This window comes from Lithobates pipiens, unplaced genomic scaffold (assembly GCF_037356315.1).
Source record: "Lithobates pipiens isolate NorthernLeopardFrog02 unplaced genomic scaffold, aLitPip1_a1.2 Scaffold_27, whole genome shotgun sequence".
NCBI lineage: Eukaryota > Metazoa > Chordata > Amphibia > Anura > Ranidae > Lithobates > Lithobates pipiens.
The window spans coordinates 17821092-17840667 of NW_027507788.1; the positions used below are offsets into that span (position 1 = coordinate 17821092).

At 42.4% G+C, this 19576-nt stretch overlaps 1 protein-coding gene across 1 annotated transcript; it reads right to left on the bottom strand.

The window, feature by feature from the left end:
- Positions 1–408: 408 nt before the first annotated feature.
- Positions 409–19037, bottom strand: LOC143933602 (B-cell receptor CD22-like). Its single transcript, XM_077456550.1, has 8 exons — positions 18959–19037; positions 18523–18879; positions 11835–12125; positions 7511–7777; positions 7179–7424; positions 6177–6258; positions 2553–2586; positions 409–1275 (listed from the first exon to the last, which is right to left on the bottom strand). The coding sequence occupies exons 1-8, from the start codon at positions 18999–19001 to the stop codon at positions 1195–1197; spliced, it is 1401 nt and encodes a 466-aa protein (XP_077312676.1). The 5' UTR covers positions 19002–19037; the 3' UTR covers positions 409–1194.
- Between the last annotated feature and the right edge of the window lie 539 nt (positions 19038–19576).

Consider the following 19576-nt stretch of genomic DNA (forward strand, 5'->3'; position numbering starts at 1 on the left):
AACATCCAGACCAGGACAGGAGCAATAAAAAACTGCTCCTCTACGTGTAGATGGTTGGTGTTTAACCACTTCCCGACCGACGCACACCGATATACGTCGGCAGAATGGCACGGACAGACAAATGGGCATACAGGTACATCCCCTTAAATTTGACGACGTGTCATCGCATGCGCGCGCCTACCGGGACCCCCGTGAGTCGGGTCGTGGGTCCCATGGACTCAATCACCGTGGGAATACCTGCGGTCGCCTCACGGGGAGGAAGAATGGGAGATGGTAATGTAAACAAGCATTTACCCATTCTACCTAGTGACAGTGTCACTGATCTCTGCTCCCTGCGATTGGAGCAGAGATCAGTGAGGTGTCACACACAGCCACGCCCCCCCCCACAGTTAGAAACACTCCCCAGGACACACTTAACCCTTACCCTGCCCCCTAGTGGTTAATCCCTTCACTGCCAGTGTCATTTACGCAGCAATCAGTGCATTTGTTCTGATTGCTGTATAAATGACAATGGTCCCAAAAATGTGTCAAAAATGTCCGATGTGTCCGCCACAATGTCGCAGTCACGATAAAAAATCGCTGATCACCGCCATTACTAGTAAAAAAAAAAATTATTAATAAAAATGACATAAAACTATCCCTTATTTTGTAAACGCTATAACTTTTGCGCAAACCAATAAATAAATAAATAAAGGCTTATTGCGATTTTTTTTAAACAAAAATATGTAGGAGAATACGTATCGGCCTAAACTGAGGGAAAAAAATGTTTTTTAATACATTTTTGGGGGATATTTATTATAGCAAAACGTAAAAAAATAATGCGTTTTTTTTTTTCAAAATTGTTGCTCTATTTTTGTTTATAGCGCAAAAAATAAAAACCACAGAGGCGATCAAATACCACCAAAAGAAAGCTCTATTTATGGGAAAAAAAGGACGTCAGTTTTGTTTGGGAGCCACGTCGCACGACCGCGCAATTGTCAGTTAAAGCGACGCAGTGCCGAACCGCAAAAAAGTGCTCTGGTCTTTGGCCAGCCAAATGGTCCGGGGCTTAAGTGGTTAATGAGCTTGATTTGTTCCATGAGCTCAGGAGTCCTTCTAAGTGCAACTGAAGCATTTGAGTCTATTTGACAAATAGTACAATCCGCGTTATTTGGTGCTCCCGTGTTTTGCTTTGCGTGATTTCAAATACGCTGTTTATTTCAGAGTATCATAAATATCACTTGAAACCTCTGTTTTCACAAGATCCGCATATGTGGCATCTGGTTGTTGCGAATTCTGGGGACAGGAAGATAGAAAGAAACAAAATTAAGCAAAACATGTCAAAGTAGGTTTGACAATACAGAATCAGAGTGGCAAGAGAATGGCGATTATCTATGTACACCCTTGCTTGCAAATCTTCCCATCCAGGCACTTGGCACACCCTGTACTTCCACTTAGTAAGTATGAAATATTAATTGGTAATATTTATTATTTACCTAAATTAAAAACAGTGTTTTTAACGAGGGTGGATAAAAATCAATGATTAAAAAAAAATGATTTTTTTGCTTTAAATCAGATTTTTTTTTATTTTATTTTTTTATCAAATTTACTTAAATAAAATGTTTTTGGAGTAAAAATCTATCTAAAGATAGTTTTCTATTCAAACCGGAGTTCCAGCCAATTTTTTTTTTTTTTTTTTATTAAAAGTCAGCAGCTACAAAAAGTGTAGCTGCTGACTTTTAATAAACACACACTCACCTGTGTGGCCACCTAAAGCCTTGCTCCTCTCCCCCCCCCCCCCTCCCCACCCATCCGCGGCGCCGGCATTACTACTGTGGACTCCCAACTGCTTTAAGTACTTCTTACCCCCTGACATGTCACAGGTCCCAGAAGATTGCACGGCCGCTCATGGCACGCAGCGCAACTTGCGCATGGGCAGTTGCCCTTTTGGATGGAACTCCGCTTTAAGATACATTAATAATTTAGTTTATTCAGCATGAAATGGAGCTCAGTTATGTAGCAGGAGGCAGGAGATAAAACAAACTTCAGGACTATTCCTTTATCCCATTGTTTTGCAGATCGATGTACACTACAAACTGTATGATTGAATCAGTTCTGATATCGCTGTTTTACTAACCTGACAGCTTATTATTCTAAATTTTGTTTGAAAATATTAAAGATTCAAATATACTTTCCATTTTGTTTAAATAACTTACAGTACCTGGATAGGGGGGGGGTGTTTTATGTGGCGCTACCTTAATTTTAAGTGAATCCTGAACAGGTCTCAATAAATGTGAACTCTCAAAAAAATATATAATATATAACGTAAATCTATCTAGTCCATATACCATAATTTATATATTATATATTGTTTTGAGAGTTCACATTTATTGAGACCTGTTCAGGATTCACTTAATATTAAGGTAGTGCCACATAAAACACCCCCCCTATCAATTTCCTTGAGTGTAGAGAACACTTTTTATATGTGAGCAGCTTTCTAGAATATAAGATTAGGTATATTTGGCGAGGTTTGTGCGCAGCATTATTGTTAATTTTTGTATAACTTACAGTACCTCATGTTTTGATGACCTGCGACATGCTTTAGCTCTATAAAAAAATAAATAAATAAATAAAAATAAATAAATATATATATATATATATATATATATATATATATATATATATATATATATATATATATATATACATATATATATATAATCAACAATATATATAATCATACTGTTTAGCAATAATATTGATATCTCATCATTTGTACACTAAGGCCCGGTTCACACCTGAGCATTTTGGGATCTCAAAAACACGTTACAATCACAAAACTCAGGTTCAGGTGCCATTATTTTCGATATCCCCAAAATCGGATTATGGTAAATCGCACTGCCCGAAACCTTCTTGTCGGAAAAGGAGCAGCAGCTTCTCTTGGCCAACAAGCTTTTTGCAATGTGATTTGTGGCAAATTCACACCGCATTTTAGGTGCCATCGAAAATAATGACACCTGAACCTGGGTCAACGTTTGGAAACCTGTTGAGAACATTTTGATATTAATGTGTTTTATTCCTACAAATGGTTTTATATACCGTATTTATTGGCGTATAGCACGTGCCGGCGTATAACACGCACCCCTAGTTTAGGAGGGAGTTTTAAAGAAAAAAACTTTTAGGAGGGAAATTTAAGGAAAAAAACGTACATTTAAATGCCCATCAATGCAGCCTTATCAGTGTCCATCTGCAACCTTACAGTGGTGTGAAAAAGTGTTTGCCCCCTTCCTCATTTCCTGTTCCTTTGCATGTTTGTCACACTTAAGTGTTTCGGAACATCAAACCAATTTAAACAATAGTCAAGGACAACACAAGTAAACACAAAATGCAATTTGTAAATGAAGGTGTTTATTATTAAAGGTGAAAAAAAATCCAAACCATCATGGCCCTGTGTGAAAAAGTGATTGCCCCCCTTGTTAAAACATACTATAACTGTGGTTGTCCACACCTGATTTCAATTTCTCTAGCCACACCCAGGCCTGATTATTGCCACACCTGTTCACAATCAAGGCATCACTTAAATAGGAGCTGCTTGACACAGTAAGGTCCACCAGAAGATCCTTAAAAGCTACACATCATGCCGAGACCCAAAGAAATTCAGGAACAATTGAGAAAGAAAGTAATTGAGATCTATCAGTCTGGAAAGGGTTATAAAGCCGTTTCCAAAGCTTTGGGAATCCAGCGAACCACAGTGAGACCCATTATCCACAAATGGCGAAGACATGGAACAGTGGTGAACCTTCCCAGGAGTGGCCGGCCGCCCAAAATTACCCCAAGAGCGCAGCGACGACTCATCCAAGAGGTCACAAAAGACCCCACAACAACGTCCAAGGAACTGCAGGCCTCACTTGCCTCAGTTAAGGTCAGCGTTCATGCCTCCACCATCAGGAAAAGACTGGGCAAAAATGGCCTGCATGGCAGAGTTCCAAGGAGAAAACCACTGCTGAGCAAAAAGAACATCAAAGCTCGTCTCAATTTCTCCACAACACATCTTGATGATCCCCAAGACTTTTGAGACAACATTCTGTGGACCGATGAGATAAAAGTGGAACTCTTTGGAAGGTGTGTGTCCAATGTATATCTGGCGTAGAAGGAACACTGCATTTCATAAAAAGAACATTATACCAACAGTAAAATATGGTGGTGGTAGTGTGATGGTCTGGGGCTGTTTTGCTGCTTCAGGACCTGGAAGACTTGCCGTGATAAAAGGAACTATGAATTCTGCTGTCTACCAAGAGATCCTGAAGGAGAATGTCCGACCATCTGTTCGTGTACTCAAGCTGAAACGAACTTGGGTTCTGCAGCAGGACAATGATCCTAAACACACCAGCAAGTCCACCACCGAATGGCTGAAGAAAAACAAAATGAAGACTTTGGAGTGGCCTAGCCAAAGTCCTGACCTGAATCCTATTGAGATGTTGTGGTATGACCTTAAAAAGGCCGTTCATGCTCGAAAACCCTCTAATGTAACTGAATTAGGACAATTCTGCAAAGATGAGTGGGCCAAAATTCCTCCAGGACGCTGTAAAAGCCTCATTGCACGTTATCGCAAACGCTTGGTTGCAGTTGTTGCTGCTAAGGGTGGCCCAACCAGTTATTAGGTTTGGGGGGCAATCACTTTTTCACACAGGGCCATGATGGTTTGGATTTTTTTTCACCTTTAATAATAAACACCTTCATTTACAAATTGCATTTTGTGTTTACTTGTGTTGTCCTTGACTATTGTTTAAATTGGTTTGATGTTCCGAAACACTTAAGTGTGACAAACATGCAAAGGAACAGGAAATGAGGAAGGGGGCAAACACTTTTTCACACCACTGTACATGTCATTTGCAGTCTTGCCAGTGTCCATCTGCAGCCTTCCATTGCAGCCTTGTCAGTCATTTGCAGCCTTGTCAGTTTCTTTTGTAGGCTTTCCATTTAAAAATGGCGCCGCCGAGATACAGAGCGGATGTCCTGTGCATCTCGGCGGCGCTCAGTAGCTCTCGGCCGTTCTCGGCTATTTTCGGCCGCACTCGGCCATTCTCGGCTATTTTCAGCTATTCTCTGCCGTTTCGGGAAGCCGCCGAGAATGACCGAAAATAGCAGAGAGCGGCTGAAAATAGCCGAAAACTGCCGAGACTGGCAGAAAAGCTCGCAATCGGCGGGGGATCAGCGTATAACACGCACCCACGATTTTCCCCTGATTGAGTGCGTGTTATTAGCCGATAAATATGGTACTTCTATTTTGATAGAAATGCAAGAACATTTTATGACATGTGTTAGCCCCCATACACACGGTCGGACATTCTGACAACCAAGTCCGTTGTATTTTGTCCGACGGATTTTGTCCGAAACTGTTGCATACACACGGTCGGACAAAGTTGTGAGAAAATCCAATCTTTCAGAACGTGATGACGTTATTTTGTTTTAGGACGGGACTACATTCAGGCTAGTAGCCAATAGCTTTGATGTAGGAATTTGATCTGAGCATGCGTGGCACTTTGTCCGATTGGAATTCTCTACACATGATCGGAGTATGTCCGATCGAACCAGCTGGTCGGAAAATATTTCCAGCAACTTGGAAAATTTGGTCCGACGGATATTCCGACGGAATCAGTCCGATGCATACCACACACAGTCGGATTATCCGACAACACGGTCCGATAGGACACATTCCGACGGATTCTCCGATCGTGTGTACAAGGGCTTAGGCCATTCATGGGTGGGCAAGACCGTTGAATGGTTTGAATGGTCCGTTGGAACTCCGCCGAAAGTCCGTCGGACCTAGTCTGCCGGAAAGTCCGGTCGTGTGTACGCGGCATGACTGTAACTTCCCCAGCTACTAAACAACAAAGAACAGCCTTTGAGTCACACTCTATAGACCACCAGAGCTGCTGTCTGGGCTGCAGGAGATTGCAAGAGACTACTGTTTTGGTCAGAACTCCTTATATTGCTATTGTTTGCCATTATTTCTTGCAAATATGATTAAGTAAGGTAGAAAAATGTTTGAATGAATACTAGGGGCCAACAAAGGCTGCTGTGCTAATAAAAAATTTTCATACATGAAGTCCATTGGTCATGAAGGTGTCTTATGACTAAAACTAGCTTGGACCAAAAAATTCCTGCCGTTACCTTGGGTGACTCGTCTGTCTTACCTTGTGAAAAAGTAGACAATTACACTCAGAAGGATGACTCCAGCCAAAATCCCCAGAATCAGAAACAAATTAGCTTTTTTATCTATTAGGAATGAAGTTATGAGACCCTTAGTAGGTACAATGAATTCTCATGCACACATTTTGAGCAATGCTATACAGAAAATAAGACAACAAAAGCAGCCAAGAAGTCAGGGAGCTAGAATAGACATCTGGAGGGTTATTCATGCATTGACGTTTCTTTTACATAGTGAAAGGCTCATGTACAAATATAGAGCAACATTACATTTAAAAAAAATAAAAATATCCTGGGGCCTATCCTAGCTGTTGGAAATGTGGTAATCTAGAGGTCATTGGTGTCAATTCTTGCTGTACAAAGCCAACTAAATACGCATGGTTGTATTATTTACACTGCTATGGATAGTGACCCTGTCTTTGGCTAGTGTTCTATGGTATTAAGCCTAGGCTAAACAGGTGACTTTTATTTCAGAATAGAATTGCTAGTATGAACCCTTATGCCCTGTACGCACGATAGGATTTTCCGACTACAAAATCCATGTTTTTTTTGGATGTTGGCGCAAACTTGTTTGCATACACACGGTCACACAAATCTTGCCGGAAATTTCGAACGTCAAGAACGCGGTGATGTACAACACGTAGTATGAGCCGAGGAAAATGACGTTCAATAGCCAGTGTGGCTCTTCTCCTTGATTCCGAGCATGCGTGGAACTTTGTGCCTCGAATTGTGTACACACGATCGGAATTTACAAGAACGGATTTTGTTGTTGGAAAATTTGAGATCCAGCTCTCAAATTTTGTGTGTCGGAAATTCCGATGAAAAACGTCTGATGGAGCCTACACCCATGGAACAGTTTCCATCTGAAAAGCTTATCGTGTGTACGGGGCATTAGGGAAAACATATATTTTTATGCAGGTAGGGACAAAAATATCTTCTTGGAAAAACTAAATAGGAATATACAAGAAAAAATTGACTTTATGTCTGACCTCTAAAATCCATCTCTGCGGAGGTGGAGCTTCCAGCTGTGTTGTGAGCAATGCAGGAGTATGAGCCAGATTTATCTTCATTGCTGTCTAATACCAGGATCTGTTCGGTTTTATTTAATAGGATATTTCCATCCTTCACCCAGGTGTAATGAGTCACATTGGGGCTGCTACTCATAAAAGTGCACTTTAGCTCAGTGGCTCCCTCTGTTGGGTGAAGCACAACGACTTGAGCTTCAGTAGCAGCATCTACAAAATATAGAAAATGTGCTGTAAAATAATATATTATGATCTAACGAGTTATCTCTATACCTGCTGAGTTATGATATACATACATTGCACATGAATCTCTGTTGGTGGGGACTCTCCACTCCCAACATCATTTATTGCAGTACAAGAATAGGGTTCCAAGTCTTTGGTGACATTCCGTACTGTGATCCTCTGATCTTGAGATCTTAATTTAATTTTGCTATTCCCACGGTACCATTCATATGTGTGTGGAGGAGGGTTAGATCTGCTGGAGCACGTCAAAACCACATCACTGCCCTCCAAAATCTCTTCAACTTTGGGTAAGCTGACCACCGTCACATCTTTTGGTGGATCTGGTGAAGAAGAAAATATTTTTTGCTTAAAGGGCAATTTCACTCGAACCTAGTATTTCTCTTTTCTTTCTTGTTGACATGTTAACTTCCTGTATCTCTCAGTACCTTAACTCCTTGACCTTCAGAAGATTTACCACCCCTCCCTTCATGACCAGGCCATTTGCAGGATCTCGTATATACACAGTATCTCACAAAAGTGAGTACACCCCTCACATTTTTGTAAATATATCTTTTCATGTGACAACACTGAAGAAATGACACTTGTCTACAATGTAAAGTAGTGAGTGTACAGCTTGTATAACAGTGTAAATTTGCTGTCCCCTCAAAATAACTCAACACACAGCCATTAATGTCTAAACCGCTGGCAACAAAAGTGAGTACACCCCTAAGTGAAAATGCCCAAAGTAAAAAACATACCAAGCTCCACTCTAAAAAAAATGTTCTGAAGATTCTTTGGGGTGATTGATGTGTGTATCCACCGAATGGGCTGCCCTATGTGTGATGAGTTTTTTACTAGCAATAGCGGTGATCAGCAATTTTTAGTGGGACTGTGACATTACGGTGGACAAATCAGACACTTTTTACACTTTTTTAGGACCAGTGACATTATTACAGTGCTAAAAATATGCACTGATCACTGTACAATTTACAGGCAGGGAGGGGGTTAGCATCGGGGACAATTTAAGGGTTAATTGTGTTCCCTGGGTGTGTTTACTAACTGTATGGGGGACTGTCTGACAGGGACAACACAGAGATCTGTCTTTGTGCATAGCAGGAAGACAAGACCTCAGTTTGATCCCCTGTCAGAATGGAGACCTTGTTTATTTTGGCAGATCCCCATTGCTGGTCAATCGGCAGGTGCGTCCACACACGCTAGTACACGAATCAGCATATACCTATGGCGATTCGTGCAGCCGAGCCACCTTGCTGCTGTATAACTGCGGCGGGTGGTCTACAAGTGGTTAACCACTTTAAGACCGGGCCTATTTTTTAAACTTGCAGAGGTCTTACAAGCACACTTTTTTTGGAAAAAAATCACTTTTTTGCATTAAAAAATAAGACAACAGTAAAGATAGCCCAAATTTTTTTATATTGTGAAAAAGTATGTTACACCGAGTAAATTGATACCCAACATGTCACGGTTCAAAGTTGTGCTCGCTCGTGGAATGGCAACAAAATTTTACCCTTAAAAATTTCCACATGCATTGTTTAAAAAATTCTACAGGTTGCATGTTTTGAGTTACAGAGGAGGTCTGGGGCTAGAAATATCGCTCTCCCTCTACCGATGGGGGCAATACCTTTTTAGGCACTTGGGAATGCCCTACAAATATACATTGTTTTAGAAATGTCATATGTCCTTTACACATAATGTAAATTTTTGCTCATACTGCTTGATAACTCTGCCAATATTGTATTCTTAGGTTACTACAATACTTTTATTGTATTCGTGCTATTCTAAGGCCCTGGCGAAGCAGGGTTTCCCGTGAAATGCGTAGGGCATATATTCGATCAGCACATCCTGAACTAAAATCACAGTAACTGTATTTTTACAACTGTAGCATGCTCTTAATTAATAGATGAAAAATAAAGTTTAATTACATACCTTTAAACCTGCGGTATATATTTTTATTCAAATCCTACAGAGGTACATACAAAGTCCCACCCTATCTCACCTTTATCCTTGATTTTGTATCTTTTTGGGATGGTACCTATGTAGTAGGGTTATAATTGTTCCACACTCACCCCTACCTTTGTGCAACACTGATTGTATTTCATTTAAAAAACGTGCAGCTGCAAATAGGTGGGTAGGAAGGAGGGTGGATGATGCAGGGTGTGTGCTAATGAGGTCTGCTGGTCAACTCCTTCCTGTGTCATGACCTAAAGTCTGCCCAGGAAGTAATGCAGAACTAATGAATACATATTTGGAAACATCCATGAAGACAGTAAGGTAAATGTGTGTAGAATAAATGGAAAGCTTTGATATTTTTGCAAAAGAAGTACATTAAAAGAGAAGTATGAGTTTTTTGTTTGTTTTTTTTGCTAATTATACTTACCTCAATGGATGGAGCATTGGTCCTCTGCTGCATCTGCCCCCCAGCGTCTCTGCACTGAGAACCGAGCCACCAAACATCGCTGAAGGCTCGGTTCTCACACCTCCCCGAGCAGAGCTCCTGGTCTGCTTCTCCATCCTCATCGGAGCGACGAGCTGTGGAGGGGCGGGGAGAGGCCATCTCAGCGGCTCGCTGAGAGGCTGAGACTGCCATCAATCAAGGCAGCTGGCGGATCCAGATTTGGGAAGTCAGGATGATGCGGTGCCTCGACTGATGGCAGTGACGTCAGCGGCAATAGTGGACTTCAGACAGCTCTCCACTGAAAACGGGTCACAGGAGTGCAAAACAAATTGCACTCCTATGACCCAGAGGAAAAAGCCCAGCCTAAAAAGCTCAGGCTGGACCCCTTTAACCACTTGAGACCCGCGCTATAGCCGAATGACGGCTACAGCGCGGATCTCCTTTGCCGGGACTACGTCTATTGAGCGGCCTTAGGGGGCGCGCGCGGTGCGCTCTGTGATCGGCGAGTCTATGAGACTCGCCTGATCACCGATCCAAGCAAGGGGTCGATCCCAACCCCTTATCACGTGATCAGCTGTCAGCCAATGACAGCTGATCATGTGATATAACGGAGCCGGTAATTGGCTATTATTCCTCCTCGCGCTGACAGCAGTCCCGATCACGGGCAGCCCTGCCAGTGCCCACCTGCCCCCTGCCAGTGCCCACCTGCCCCCTCATCACTGAACATAATAAAAAAATAAGTGCCCCCCGTCAGTGCCCCCCTGCAGTGCCCATAGTGCCACCCAGCAGTGCCCACAGTGCCACCCAGCAGTGCCACCCAGCAGTGCCCACAGTGCCACTCAGCAATGCCCACAATCTGTCTCAACAAAGGTGCTGCACCCCAGTGCCACATATCTGTGCCCATCAGTGTCATCTACCAGTGCCCAGTAGTGCCACCTATCAGAGCCACCTATCAGTGCCACCTATCAGTGCCCATCGGTCCCATCTATCAGTGGTACCTATCAGTGCCCCTTAGTGCCACCCATCCGTGCCACCCATCTGTGCCACCCATCCGTGCCATTTTATCTGTGCCCATCTTTGCCCATCAGTGCCGCCTTATCTGTGCCCATCGGTGCTGCCTTATCTGTCCCTATTAGTGCCGCCTTAACTATGCCTATCAGTGCCCACCAGTGCAGTCTATCAGTGCCCACCAATGCAGCCTATCAGTGCCCACCAATGCAGCCTATTAGTGCCCACCAGTGCAGCCTATCAGTGCCGCCTCATCAGCGCACTTCAATGAAGGAGAAAAATGACCTGTTTGCAAAATTTTATAACAAACTATTAAACATGATTTTTTATTTTTTTTTGCATCTTTTTTTGTTTGTTTAGCAAAAAATAAAACTCCGAGCTGTAATTTAATACCACCAAAAGAAAGCTCTATTTGTGGGAAAAAAATTATAAAAATTTAATTTGGGTACAGTGTTGTATGCCCGCGCAATTGTCATTCAAAGTGCATCAGCGCTGAAAGCTGAAAATAGGTCTGGGACTGGGGAGGGTTTAAGTGCCCAGTAAGCAAGTGGTTAATGATATATTGGTTCATAGGGGAGCTGGAATTTAGAAAAAAAAAAAAGAACAAAAGGGGAACTTATCTTTTCATTTTTAATCTGATCCTAACATTACCATTTGTTCTTAACTTTTACTCCTCTTATTTTATTATTTACTTTTTTTTTTTTACTTATTTTAATTAAACCCTAACACTGAACCCATAGCACTAAGTGCTGTATTTATAAAGGAGTGAATCCGACATTCACTAAACATTCCCTGCTGGCAAATCTTCTAGGTGTGTATGTGTTGTGAATGACAGTAATTACTTGACCAGTGCCCCTAAATAACCCTTTAAAATCTGCTTTCATGGGGTTTTTTTTTGCTGAAAGTATGGGGCTCAAAGGTGTGGGGTTCAATAAATGGCAAATTTCTGCAAAATTTGAATTGCCTGTAATACATACATCTGATGTTCAGTGTTGCTGCCTCGTGTGATGTTCTCCCATTATGATAAGTTACTGTGCACTGGATTACTGTTTTGTCATCTTCATATGAAGGAATATATCTGATTGTTAATATTTCTTTCCAGTTTCCTCCAGATAGATCTTCAGATTGTCTCACGGTTTGTCCAGCTTTGTTCCACCTTAGAGAAGGTGGATTGGAGCCACATGTGTGCACTACAGAGCATGAAACTATTTCGGAACGTCCTTCAACCATTTCTTCGCTTGCAATAATTTCCGGTATGTCTGGAGTATCTGAAAAATGTTAATGGTTAAGTTCATGAAGTGAGGTTATAACATTCAGTTCGGATTCTTCAAAGTAAAAGTAACCTGCAAAAAAGTTGGAACTCCTGACTTTCCCACTTACTTACCGATTCCTGGTTATACTATTCCTCCAAGTCTTCATTGGCCTTCCAAAATATAATTGTAATTTTAATTGCTTTTGCATACATTGGGCTCAATTCACAAAGCTAACACACCTAGAGAAGTAGACTTCTTTTCAAAAAATTGAAAGTTATTTTTAGTTGAAGAAAATGATAGTCACACATCTCAAAATAGAGAACCTCACATTAGCATTAGAGGTTTATGAACTAAATCTATTACATATTTTTATTATGTTTCCTTGCTTGACAGCGCTCCCCATAAACACATAAACAGTGGGCAATGTCTCAGGATAGAACAACTGTGAAACTGTTCTATAGAGGATTCATTAAACTAAAGTACAATACAGACATACCCCACTTTTAAGTACACAATGGGGTTTGAGAAAAAAAAAGGGGAAAATTAGGGACAATTGGGGCAATTGGGACTTTATATGAAACACATCACTAGGGCAGAATAAGTCATCAAATGTAATTAAATTAGTATATTTATTTGCTGGTACCACATGAGAGCGCAATGCAATAAGCGATAAAAAAATAAAATCAATAAGTATGGTACAGAGTAGATAAAACATGATAATTTATATACATTATAGTAAAATAATAATATGTTAACCACTTGAGACCCACGCTATAGCCAAATGACGGCTACAGCGCGGACCTCCTTTGCTGGGACTACGTCTATTGACGTCGTCCCATGCACGAGCGGCCTGCGCGCCCCCTGAGGGGCGCGTGCGGCGCGCTCTGTGATCGGCGAGTCTATGAGACTCGCCTGATCACGGATCCGAGCAAGGGGTCGATCCCGACCCCTTACCACGTGATCAGCTGTCAGCCAATGACAGCTGATCATGTGATACAACGGAGCCGATAATCGGCTATTATTCCTCCTCGTGCTGACAGCGCGAGGAGAAAAAAAAAGACATCAGTCCCGATCACAGCCAGCTTTCCAGTGCCCACCTGCCCCCCTCAGGAATAAATAAGTGCCCCCCGTCAGTGCCACCCAGCAGTGCCCACAGTGCCACCCAGCAGTGCCCACAGTGCCACCCATCAGTGCCCACAGTGCCACCCACAATCTGCCTCAACAACGGTGCTGCACCCCAGTGCCACATATCCATGCCCATCAGTGTCATCTACCAGTGCCCATCAGTGCCCATCAGTGCCCAGCAGTGCCACTTATCAGTGCCACCTATCAGTGCCCATCAGTCCCATCAGTCCCATCTATCAGTGGTACCTGTAAATAGTCAGTGGTACCTATCAGTGCCCCTTAGTGCCACCCATCCGTCCACCCATCCATGCCACCCATCCGTGCCACCTTATCTGTGCCCATCTTTGCCCATCAGTGCCGCCTTATCTGTGCCCATTAGTACTGCCTTATCTGTGCCTATCGGTGCCACCTTATCTGTGCCTATTAGTGCCGCCTTAACTATGCCTATCAGTGCCCACCAGTGCAGCCTATCAGTGCCCACCAGTGCAGCCTATCAGTGCGCCTCATCCGCGCACTTCAATGAAGGAGAAAAATTACCTGTTTGCAAAATTTTATAACAAACTATTAAACATGATTTTTTATTTTTTTTTTGTTTGCATCTTTTTTTGTTTCTTTAGCAAAAAATAAAACTCAGAGCTGTGATTAAATACCACCAAAAGAAAGCTCTATTTGTGGGAAAAAAATGATAAAAATTTCATTTGGGTACAGTGTTGTATGCCCGCGCAATTGTCATTCAAAGTGCATCAGCGCTGAAAGCTGAAAATTGGTCTGGGCAAGAGGGGGGTTTAAGTGCCCAGTAAGCAAGTGGTTAAACACTGTAACACATGATACATGATAGTAACATTCAGCACTACACCCATGTATATACACAATCAGAATTGTATTGGTATAAAATTGATGACTTAGACGTTGAAACCCCATGATAAGTACATGATTGCTGTGACATGAAATTAAATGTGAATGCTCGACGCGTTTTGTGGAAGTTTGTCCACTCATCAGGAGCAGCTAAATGGGGATCCCTATAATGTAATATAATATAAATTATGGGGTTTATTTACTAAAGCTAGAAAGTACAAAATCAGGTTCACTTCTGCATAGAAACCAATGAGCTTCTAACCCCAACTTGTTCAATTAAGCTTTGGTAATAAAATCTGGAAGCTGGTTGGTTTCTATGTAGAAGTGAGCGTGATTTTGCACTTTCCAGCTTTAGTAAATAAACCCCAATGTGTACTTAAAAGTGCGGTATGCCTGTAACTTTTTGGAGATCAGGCTTTTTCCGGTACTTTTTCTTTACATATAACAATCAGGTCTTTGTTTTTTTTTTTTTTTGCTTACAAATTACTTAGAACCCCCAAACATTATATACTTTTAAAACACAAACACATAACCTAGAGAATAAAGGTGGGTTTTGCAATTTTTTATGTCACGTGGTTGTTTGTACAGCGGTTTTTCAAATGCAATTTTTTGTTAAAAAATACACTTTCATTTTAATGTAAAAAAAAACACAATACGCAGCCCATTTTTTTTGTAAAATATAAAAGATGATGTTAAATTGAGTAAATAGATGCCAAATGTGTAACACTTTAAAATTGTGCACGCCCATGCAGCAAGGAAAAACAAGTAAATATTACTATCTATAGGTAATGATTTAAAAGCCTTTACAAGTTACCACTTTAGATTTACAGAGGAGTTCTGGTATTAGAATTACTGCCCATGATCTGATGTTTATGGTGATACCTCCCATGGGTGGGACGATCGCTGTTTGGATACGTTCTTAACCGCTGCATGTGTTCTCATTTGCGCATGAACACGGGGGCAGGGCACTTTAATTTCTTTTGTTTATTTTAATTGTGATTTATTTTTTTATTTTTACACCATTGCTTTCATTTTTTATTTTTATTTTTGATTACTTTTATTGCTTTCACAAGGAATGTAAACATCCTTGTGACAGCAATAAGCATGTGACAGGTACTCTTTATGGAGGAATCTAGGGTCAATAAGACCCCAAATCCCCCCTCTGCACTTAAGATCATTCAAAACACCAAGATCTGTGTTTTTGAATGCTTTTGATTTTTCGAAAATGGAGCTGATCACATCTGGGTAACCATGGCCGAGACCCTATCAAAACTGATCCAGGCTTTGTTTGGGTGTCTGACTAGCAGGACGGATGCATTGGCTGGTAGCTTGAATCTCCGGGTGGGACAAGAGAGCTCAAGCAAGCTGCAGAAGGCGATGGGGGGGGGGGGGGTGTCCCCTCCTTCTACTTGTATTAGCAATCAAGTGACTAGTTAGTAGCTCCGATTGCTATTACAAGAGAGCCGTCCGCCAGCTCTAAAAAGCCTGCAGCTGCAACATCATCCAGGTACAACCACTTGAAGACCGATGACGTACCAGGTACAGTTTTTACCAAAGGGGCAGTTGTCTTTTAAGTTCCCGCAGTATTTTGGAAGGGTGATGTTAGGCCTCCATTGTACACTTTAGAACATCGAATATCCATTCTAACAAAGCCAACCCCTAAAACATTACCTACACCTACGTCACTACAAAGCTGTTAAGTTGTGTAAGAATTTTGGACCACATATGGTGATATTCTAAAATGTTGAATACCAACGAAACCGGTTAAACTGGACATGCAGGGCAACATCTGATTGTACAATTTCATTCAGGTTTTCCATCAATATCGTAATGCCAGGAAAGGATTGCATAGTCGGGTCAGCAGGGCCATGCCAGGGATCGATGCCATCCAAGGAGGGCATTTTTCCTGCCCTGATAAACCCTCTTTCCCCTTGGCAAAGATGGCTACTTTGTGGGCGTTAGCATACACACAGGCAGTCAGTTTAGTGACACAGAGCGTTTTAAAAGTGCAAGCTCAGTGTCACTGAGTAAATATATCTTCTCATGGATGAAAGAACGGCAGTACTGGGCTTATTGATGCTGAGCTGCACTGTTCCCAGGCTTCATATCGCTGGAGAACCTCAGGCTCTGCTCCTGCCTATGGGACAGGTGTAGTGCCTGGGCAAGGAGCTCAGTAATTCTGAGTCTGTGATTTTATCACGTTCAGTATTACTGACATTGAGGCTCGTTGTCAACCTCACCGTGACACCATGCTGTGCGGATTAGCCATCTCAATTGGCCTCATTGGTGGCACAGCTCTGCTGGTAATCGTATTGTTACAGCTCTCTTCCCATTTGTCTGGGGAGGGGAGTGGGGGTCCAAAATTCCAGAACACCTGCAATAATTACTGTTTGTGCCCCCAATATAGAGATTTGATCACTTTGTGGGCTTATGACCACCTCAATGGCCACAGAAACTGCAATAAAGTTCCATCAAAAGTTCTAACACTTCTAAAAATATAACAGAAAGAATGTCTGTGTTCAAATCCAAATAGCTTACATACAGTGTCTCACAAAAGTGAGTACACCCCTCACATTTTTGTAAATATTTTATTATATGTTTGCATGTGACAACACTGAAGAAATGACACTTTGCTCCAATGTAAAGTAGTGAGTATACAGCAGGGGTCTCAAACTGGAGGCCCTCCAGCTGTTGCAAAACTACAAGTCCCATGAGTCATTGCAAGGCTGACATTTACAAGTATGACTGCCACAGGAAGAGGCTTGATGGGACTTGTAGTTTTGGAACAGCTGGAGGGCCGCCAGTTTGAGACCCCTGGTCTACAGCTTGTATAACAGTGTAAATTTGCTGTCCCCTCCAAATAACCCAACACACAGCCATTAATGTCTAAACCGCTGGCAACAAAAGTGAGTACACCCCTACGTGAAAATGTCCAAATTGGGCCCAATTAACCATTTTCCCTCCCCAGTGTCATGTGACTCGTTAGTGTTACAAGGTCTCAGGTGTGAATGGGGAGCAGGTGTGGTAAATTTGGTGTTATCGCTCTCACTCTCTCATACTGGTCACTGGAAGATCAACATGGCACCTCATGGCAAAGTAATCTCTGAGAATCTGAAAAAAAGAATTGTTGCTCTACATAAAGATGGCCTAGGCTATAAGAAGATTGCCAAGACACTGAAACTGAGCTGCAGCACGGTGGCCAAGACCATACAGCAGTTTAACAGGACAAGTTCCACTCAGAACAGGCCTCGCCATGGTCCACCAAAGAAGTGCAGAGTGCACGTGCTCAGCGTCATATCCAGAGGTTGTCTTTGGGAAATAGACGTGTGAGTGCTGCCAGCATTGTTGCAGAAGTTGAAGGGGTGGGGGGTCAGCCTGTCAGTGATCAGACCATAAGCCGCACGCTGCATCAAATTGGTCTGCATGTCTGTCTTTCCAGAAGGAAGCCTCTTCTAAAGATGATGCACAAGAAATCCTGCAAACAGTTTGCTTAAGACAAGCAGACTAAGGACATGGATTACTGGAACCATGTCCTGTGGTCTGAGGAGACCAAGATAAACTTATTTGGTTCAGATGGTGTGAAGCGTGTGTGGTGGCAACCAGGTGAGGAGTACAAAGACAAGTGTGTCTTGTCTACGCTCAAGCATGGTGGTGGGAGTGTCATGGTCTGGGGCTGAATGAGTGCTGCCGGCACTGGGGAGCTACAGTTCAATATGGGGAACCATGAATGCCAACATGTACTGTGACATAATAAAGCAGAGCATGTCCCAGTCCCCTCGGAGACTGGGCCGCAGGGCAGTATTCCAACATGATAACGATCCCAAACACACCTCCAAGACGACCACTGCAGTGCTAAATAAGTTGAGGGTAAAGGTGATGGACTGGCCCAGCATGTCTCCAGACCTAAACCCTATTGAGCATCTGTGGGACATCCTCAAACGGAAGGTGGAGGAGCGCAAGGTCTCTAACATCCACCAGCTCTGTGAGGTTGTCATGGAGGAGGGGAAGAGGACTCCAGTGGCAACCTGTGAAGCTCTCTTGAACTCCATGCCCAAAAGGGTTAAGACAGTGCTGGAAAATAATGACACTTTCGGCCCAATTTGGACATTTTCACGTAGGGGTGTACTCACTTTTGTTACCAGCGGTTTAGACATTAATGGCTGCATGTTGAGTTATTTTGAGGGGGCAGCAAATTTACACTGTTATACAAGCTGTACACTCACTACTTTACATTGTAGCCAAGTGTAATTTCTTCAGTGTTGTCACATGAAAAGATAGAAGAAAATATTTACAAACATTCGAGGTGTGTACTCACTTTTGTGAGATACTGTGTGTATAAAAACTAGTATAACATATGACAACCTACAGTCCCACACCCTGATCTGTGCTGCTATAGGCAGCCTGCCCACTACCTCCATAAATAAATGTTTACCTGTGACATGAAGCTGTAGAGTGCTCCGACCTTGTTGTGTCCAGGCATTAGTGTCCTGATCTTCCGCTATTCCTGGGAAATATTCTTCCCCATCATCCTCTCTTCTCACAGGGTCTATCCTCAGTGAACAGCTATTCCTCCCAGGTACTAGTGAGGTTCTGTCATTGTAATTCCTTAATACTGAAGAGCTTCCTCGACTGTTAAAAATCTGAGTATATCCTCTTATACGATATAAATACCAAACAGTACTGGATGCCGTAGATCCCACACGAGGGCGAAACGTACAGGGAACCTCCACACAGGATCCAATCAAACCAACAATTTCTCTAGGGAACTGCCACCTCTGACACACAAGTCCTGGCCGAAGACATGAAGAAATATGTTATTGATTTTTGTTATAGTTATCAGGTTTCCTCAAAATAGGAATCTACTTTACCTTGAAAAAGGTTGAGAAGCAGAATCTTCTTTGTGACACTCATCCTGTTCTGGTCAATGACAACGTTCAACCACGGGTCCAACTGTAAAAAATGTATATATAGTACACTTTAATGTGGATTTAAAAAAGACCACGAGGGTTTGCAAAGATTATATAAAAATGGAAAATAAAGGCAGCAAATACCTTCCCTTCCCTTCAACGGTCCCGTCCCTCGCCAGTGCCGGCCTCTTCTTTAGTGTGCCGGTTTTTGGCCATCTTCATTGGCTGATGTGGGATGACGTCACTCCTGTGCATGCACAGAGGGCCGGCATTCCAGCACACAGGGATCGGGTCGGCCTCTGTAAACTAAGCTGCCCATGTGGGGGATCACCAACAACAAGCAGCTACGCATATTTTACTGCAGAAGAGGCATTGCATGTCTCCTTTGCAATAAAAATAACCTGCCTGATTCCAGTGAATAACAGCAGAACTTGACTTCCACTTTATCTCATTTATTTAGGTTCCTATCCAAGAGTTTCGCTTTTAATGCCAGACCTTTAAAACAAATAAATATTTGAGGTACAATAAAGTTGAATAAAGACACCTTACAACCTGAGTGAGTCTCCAAAATTGTCCCTA